Below are 7,325 nucleotides of genomic sequence, written 5' to 3' on the forward strand. Positions count from 1 at the left end.
AGAATGCCCAGCTCCCCCACCCCCACCCCTTAGTTGCGCTGGAGCATCTGTATCAAGACCTTTCCCGAATCACGGCTGTCCTGGGGCCCACCTTAAACCCTGAACTACACCCCAGAGTATATTGCCTTCTCCAGGTAATCACCACAGAGCCAGAGGATGTGTGCCTCCACTCCTCCCCAGACACTTACTCTCCACAGAGCCCAGGCCACAGAGAACCCTCTGCCTTAGGCCAAGGGGAATGGTACTGGGGAGCTGACTGACCTTTCGGCACAGGCAGGGCAAGATTCATATGTGGATTGGGGCAATGAAAATTGGATCCAATGGGGGGGGGGCTCAAAATTCTCAACTCCTCTGCTGAAGGATGCAGCATGCTGTGACATTCCTCAGTGGTTTTGTAGTCCAGTCAATCAGTGCTGGGCAGGCATCCCTGCCCATAGCAACAGCCCTTTTGCAGTCAGACACCCACTACAGACTTACTTGCAGCATTCCAAAGGCTACTTTGTTGGGCCTTCTTCACAGCAAAACTGTTTTTTTGGGGCCTGTCACGCCTGTTGAAGTTGACTTAGGATTTGGGTTTCAGGGATTACAAATCAGAAAAATGCCCCACCTCAAATAACCTGAGAAGTTTAAAATAACGCACCTTTTATCATTCCAGCTCATCAGATGCAATTCAACTATCCAGGGATTTAGTAACAGTTTTATTTCTCCTGCTCACATGGTTACAGAAGCAGCATCTGATGCATGTTTTTCCTAATACAAAGTAAGTCATGGAGTAACTATCTTTTCAGGATAAGATCTAGAGACAAAACCAACTCTACCATGGAGAAAGATGTGGTTTATTCCACTACCACCAGTGGGCTCCTTTATTGCCTCAAGGGATTCTCTTCCCCTTGTAATATCCGGGGAGCACAGAGGCATGAAATTTGATTTTTTTATTCTAAAGATAGTGGAGATTATTTTAATTATTTTCTCTCACACTATTACTCTGAAAATTTCTCATTCAGTGGTTTAATATAAAATCCTTTAATATCTGCTTCAGCAATAAAAATCTCTGCTTTCTTTTCTGTAAAAGTATTAATCTCAGTAAAGGATATAATTTAAACAGTGAAAAAGAATAGTACAAAAATATAGGGGCAAGTCTGTTTCCAAACAATGACGCCTCTGGACTGTTGAGGGTCTGTTCAAATCGCATCAGGTTGGAACAAAATACTTTTGTATGCCACGTCCATCCATCACGGTGTACCTGTCGAGTAGGACATCCAAGAGCGAACCAGAGAAACAGACAGATGCGACAAGAGTAGCAGAAAGAGAATGTGAGACGCATCAAATACAGACTGTAAACTTAAAGAGAAAGACCAGCAAGAACTAGAGTGAATTACTGTTGGATTAGCACCAATATTGTGCTCATCCCCAGACAGATCAACAGCAAATCCTGCCCCACACTACTTACTTTCTAAGAGCTACATGGGGTACTTTGGAAGAAAACAAATGCACAGAGGATTTTGTGGCTGATTTTTTGGTTTTGAATTTTAAACCCACTTCTAGATGGCCATCTGACTGGCCAAACCTTATTGGTGCATACTTTTGGATTAAATGTCAGCATCGACTAAGATTCATTTTCCTTTGAGTATAAGAAATGGCTCCGTCTCTGTGGAAATCCACCAGAAGCAACGAAGTTCTTAGAGGCCATGTCCACGCTATAGCAACATATCCTGTAGCGTACACACGCAGACTACAGCGACGGAAGAGGAGTTTCCTCACTGTAGAAAATCCACCTCCCCGAACTACAGTAGCTAGATTGACGGAAGCATTCTTCTGTTGAATTGACACTGGGGGTCAATTCGGCATACCTACAGCGCTCAGGAGTATGGATTCTTCATACTCCTAAGCACCAAGGCTATGTTGACCTAAGTATAAACCAGGCCTCAGATCCAATATGTAGATTTCATTGCAAATCTATCTTAGGGCAGGTCTCCACTAGAAACGCTGCAATTGCTCCAATGAAGCTGCACCTGGTGAAGACACTCTATGCCAGGGGTGGCTCCGGAGCCACATGCAGCTCTTCAGAAGTTAATATGCGGCTCCTTGTATAGGCACCGACTCCGGGGCTGGAGCTACAGGCACCAACTTTCCAATGTGCCAGGGGATGCTCACTGCTCAACCCCTGGCTTTGCCACCGCCCCACCCCTACTCCACCCCTTCCTGTCCCCTCACCTGAGCCTGCCATGCCCTCGCTCCTCCCCCCTAGAGCCTCCTGCTCTCCACGAAACAGCTGGTCGGGAGGTGCAGGCAGGGAGGGGGAGGTGCTGATCGGTGGGGCTGCTGGTGGGTGCGAGGTGCTGAGAGTGGGGGAGCCAATGGGGGGGCTGCTGGCATTACTGTTGCTCTTTGGCAATGTACATTGGTAAATTCTGGCTCCTTCTCAGGCTGAGGTTGGCCACCCCTGCTCTATGCTGAGAGGAAAGCGCTCTCCTGTCAGCATAATTACTCCACCTCCACGAGAGAGCGTCTCCTACCGACATAGCGCCAGTGTGGACAGTGCTTAGGTCGTGCCGCTCAGGGGGACATCCTTTTCACACCCCTGAGCAACATAAGCAGTAGTGTAGACCTGCCATTATTGTTCTGTAGTAATACCCATCACCATGACAGCTGAGCACCCCCTACAGAATTACGTTAGCAAAGTGAAGTCACTAGTTGATTTTTTAAGCATGTTTTCTTTCCTAGGCTTAGAACTTTTGTTCTGCTCGTTTTTAATATACATGTTTTGCTTTTAAAGATGCAGAATGTAAGAAGAGAGATGAGGTATCATTTTTGGGGAGCAACACAGAGCCACACCCTGGCTGATGTCATGGGGTTCTCAATTAGCCCCAAATTCATGTTTTATTATAGACGTGCATCTAAATACTGTCCATGCCTAGAGTCTGGTTTCTCCATAGAGATATCCAAGGGAAGCTGTAGCATGCAAAGACACTCCACCATTAAGGAGCTATACATTGTTATAAAGTAGAATCAGTTGAATGTTCGTATACTGGTTAAAGAGGGAGTTAGTGTGTATGATATAACTAGAGTAAGAAATTGATAACAACCTGCAACATTCTCATGGTGGTGAAAGAAAAAAGCTGCACAACCAGGACATAAGTGGAGAGGGCAAACCCCAAAGGAAGGTGAATTTAATACAAATGTGTGTTTAATATATATATATATATAAGCATCCTATTTCCAGCTAATTTGTGCACCAGTACTGTAAGCAAATTATTAAAACCTGCATCATGTTCACCTTTAAAAACAAGTCTACATTTTGAGATTCCAACAATAAAATTAAGTTTATTATAATGTTTTGATGTCCAGTTACACAGATACGGAAGAGAATAACACTTGTCTTACATTTGTAATTAATAGAGAAGAGAAAACAGGCCTGAGTCTCCTACTAGTAAAACCAGCTTTTTCATCTTATAATGCAATTTGCCCATACAAGAGATTTTACCTTTTAGATCCATTTTTAGTGGAGGATCTTTGTTATTTCAAAGAGTTACTTATCTAACAGAATAAGAACACTTTGATAAATGGCATTTGTTTTCTCTGATGCAAATTTTTCTTATTGCTCTGCAAGCCTATGCTAAGAAATTAACTAAATATTGTTTTTCTTGTGAAATAGCTAACATAATGTTATTTTCTAAGGAAAGCACTTTTATTCTTTCAGAGCACTTACTTTAGAATAAAGAGCTTTGATTTCCCCCAACCCCTTTAGAGAATATATTAAGATATAAAAAGAATGTACAATATGTACTACAATATTGTTATGATTTCCATACATGGGTAGAGTTGTCTTTTCTTCATTATAATTGTTTATGCTTTGCTTCTGATTTCTCATCTATTAGGTCTTTGAATCCCAATTTTTCCAATGGTTCCTTAGCCATAAGTTGCCTAAATAAAAAAAAAAAGCATAAGCTGCAAAATGAGCTTCGTTACCAACTTAGCAATATGAATATCTAATTCAGTAGCAATAATGTCACTTAAAACAATATTTACTTTTAAAGGGTCCAACAGTGCTGCTGAGAGAGCGTTAACCGCATACCCCTATCCATCTCCCTCAAACTCCCAACACCTCACAAGACATCAATTCAGGAACAGCAATGTCCAGTAAATGCTCTGTTGTCTGGCCAGAGCTTCTCCAGTGAAATGTGTTAAATATCCCACACTGCAAGACAATAGGCTATTTAGGAATTGAGCTGAGTCTTGGAAATGCACAATAAGAGTAAGAGCTGATTTTCCAAGATAGCTGTAGAAACTGCTAAGTGTGAAATGCTGCATGTCTATGAAAAGTAGCGCTATTTTACTATAAGGGAGGCGTGAAAACCACCATATGTCCCTTCAAAAAGAATTTCAATACTTCTCCCTCATCCCCCCAGTTGAATAACTCAGGAACAGGTTAACTTTTTAACTTTAAGCATGGTACGGATGTGATCCACAGTGAGGACAAGTGTCATTGAGGTGTCAGAGGAAATTGGTTCCCAAGAAGAAAGAGCTGTGTGCATCTGAACTCGCTATATATCACAGTGACACCGGCCCTCCAAGAGGTCTGAGTCCGTGATGACTAAAATTTGAGCTAATGCTGTTAGAGTTCTCCAAGTCTGTTTTTAAAGGGGATACGTGCTCTTTTCATACTTCCATTACCCAAGAAAGGCACTATGTGAATGCCTATGTGAATTCACTTCTGATGCTTACTGATAGCCAAAGTGGGTGTGGTCACTGAAGCTAGCTTTAAAAGGTCACCTTTGTTTCAAGTGGAACTAGCAACAAGAAAAAAAAAGGGAAAATCAGTCACCTGCAATATCACAGGCGAATACAGTCACGCACTCAAAGAACGACACTCTGGCAATGATGCACACATGTGCCAGCCTCACACCAGTGAGCCTGGAGTGAAAACTCATCTGCTCAAGTGCTTATAAGAGATTTACTTGCCTCTCCATTCTGCATTCTAAATATTCCTTTGATTCCTGTCTGCACAAAGCATTCTCAAAGCTATTCTCTCTCAGACACTTCATGAATGCCTCTTTAAATCCTTTACATTCACCTAGAACAGAAAACAAATTTAAAAACAATTAAAGAAAAAAGAAAAAGCTGGAGTGATGTTCTAGCACTGATACAAATTGTAAAGGAGACAGGGGCAGCTCTGCGTATGGTTGGACCCTGCCCCGCTCAAGCTGTTTGTGAGTTCACAGACCAACCTATATGAAAGTCTGGACCTGATCCTGCAAATTATTATGAGTGAGCAGTTAACTCTATGCAGTCAAGAACCATGAATCAGCACCCAAAACACGATTTATAACAATCTTGTGATTTTTAAGGCAAACAAATTCGGGGTCTTATTTGCCTTCTGGTGTTTGAGCCTTTCAGGGGTCCCGTTTTCAAGCTTTACTCTGCAACCAGGAAGGCTGGAGAGTTTCTGTTTTTCAGTGAAAGCTGAGATTCTCATGTGAAAACCTAACTCAAGGGGCTGGGGCTGTGAGATGAATGGCTAGTATCACAAGATGTGCAATGTCAGGAGAGCTGGCAGTGCTAAGTACTGCTCTCACTGTCAATGGGGATCGGCAGTACAGGCCCATGGGTGGTGAATTTGTTCCACAGAGGTAGGGCCCTACAGAATTCACGGTCCATTTTGGTCAATTTCATGGTGGTAGGATTTTTAAAATCACAAGTTTCACCATTTCAGCTATTTAAATCTGAAATTTCACAGTGTTGTAATTTTAGGGGTTCTGAACCAAAAAGGAGTTGTGAAGGGGAGGGGGTTACAAGGTTATTGTAGCGGGGGTTGCGGTACTGCCACCCTTACTTCTGCGCTGCTGCTGGTGGGGTACTGTCTTCATTACTGGGTACCCGGCCAACATCCACCACTCTCTGGCTACTGAGCTCTGAAAGCAGCACAGACGTTAGGGTGGCAATACCACGACACCCCTAAAACAACCTTGTGACACCCCCCCCCCCGAAACTCCCTTTTATGTCAGGACCCCCAATCTGAGAAACACTGGTCTCCCCCGTGAAATCTGTATTGTATAGAGTAAAAGCCCACAAAAGATCAGATTTCATGGGAAGAGACCAGATTTCACTGTGCAGGGCACGTTTTTCATGACTGTGAATTTTGTATGGCCCTACACATAGGACCGGGCAGGCCCCCAGAGAACTATGATGGCGGGTCACCCGGGGGGCGGGGACGGGGGGGGGAGAATGGATCACCCGGCGGAGGACGGGGGCGGGCTGCTCGGCGGGGGGTGGGGCACTAGGGGACCGGGTTGAGGTAGGTTGCTCTGGGGGATCACTCAGTGGAGGGGGCGGGATGCGCGGGGGGGGGGAGCTGTCACCCTGCGGAGGGGGAGGGGCGGGATGCGCGGAGGGGGTCACCCGGAAGAGGGGGTGGAGCGGGCTGCCCGGTGGGGGGTCACTCGATGGCGGGGGCGGGGCGGGCTGCGCGGGGGGTTGCCTGGCAGTGCGTGTGTGTGTGGGGGGGGCAGACTAGCTCCAGGCCGGGGCACTGGGGGCGGGGAAGGGCCCGATCCCGCTGCGCACCGAAGTGATCCAGGGGGAAGGCGCCCTTGTCCGGCGGCCGCGGCGTGAAGCTCTTGCTCCCGAAGGTCATGGCCGTGGACATGGTGCCGCTACCGGGGTCTCTACCGGGTCCGGCGGCTGGCCCAGGAGGAGTAGCCGTACTAGCCGAGCGCCGAGTCAGGCCGGAGCCAGCGAGTACCGAACGAATCGAGCGGGAGCCCGCCCAGCCTTCCGCTCTCCCAGGCTTCTGGCCCCGCCCCCGCAGGGCCGCGCTCCTACCCCCAGGCCCAGTGAGCCGGGTTGCATCGCTATGGCAACACCATCAACCCATCCCATCATTGCTAGCGTAGAGTGTCACCAAGGCAATGGCCTTGCCGTGGAAACACCACTGTGCAATGACATCATCCGACAGTGACATCAGCACCGGCTGCGCCAAGAATGACATCACTGCGGTGCCAGCCCCCGTGTTGCCATGGCACCTCCAGGCCTTGTGTCACCATGGTAACGCCAGCATTCCATCTTCATGTCATGGATGGGCACTGAAGTTTGTTGGCTCAGTGGTGTTGCTTCCTTCCTGGACTGTGGGCACGAGGCCCCTGGGACCAATATGAATGCAAACACACACGCCTGGTCCCTCTCTGCACTTCCCCATGAGCGCTCACTGCCCACCAGCCACAGCCAGGGCCTGTCTTAGTACCCCCTGGGCTCTTTCACACTATGGAGAGAGTTCCACTCCCTCAGCCCCTCTGCTATCCTAGGCAGCTTAGAGCAGTCTGGAAAAA

The 7,325-nt window shown here is 46.8% G+C and overlaps 1 protein-coding gene across 1 annotated transcript; it reads right to left on the bottom strand.

Annotated features, from left to right (window-relative positions):
- Window positions 1–3,265: 3,265 nt before the first annotated feature.
- On the bottom strand, window positions 3,266–6,753 carry LOC128844290 (cytochrome c oxidase assembly protein COX19). Its single transcript, XM_054041878.1, has 3 exons — window positions 6,565–6,753; window positions 4,963–5,074; window positions 3,266–3,924 (listed from the first exon to the last, which is right to left on the bottom strand). The coding sequence occupies exons 1-3, from the start codon at window positions 6,644–6,646 to the stop codon at window positions 3,837–3,839; spliced, it is 282 nt and encodes a 93-aa protein (XP_053897853.1). The 5' UTR covers window positions 6,647–6,753; the 3' UTR covers window positions 3,266–3,836.
- Between the last annotated feature and the right edge of the window lie 572 nt (window positions 6,754–7,325).

Source organism: Malaclemys terrapin, chromosome 10 (assembly GCF_027887155.1).
Source record: "Malaclemys terrapin pileata isolate rMalTer1 chromosome 10, rMalTer1.hap1, whole genome shotgun sequence".
Lineage (NCBI taxonomy): Eukaryota > Metazoa > Chordata > Testudines > Emydidae > Malaclemys > Malaclemys terrapin.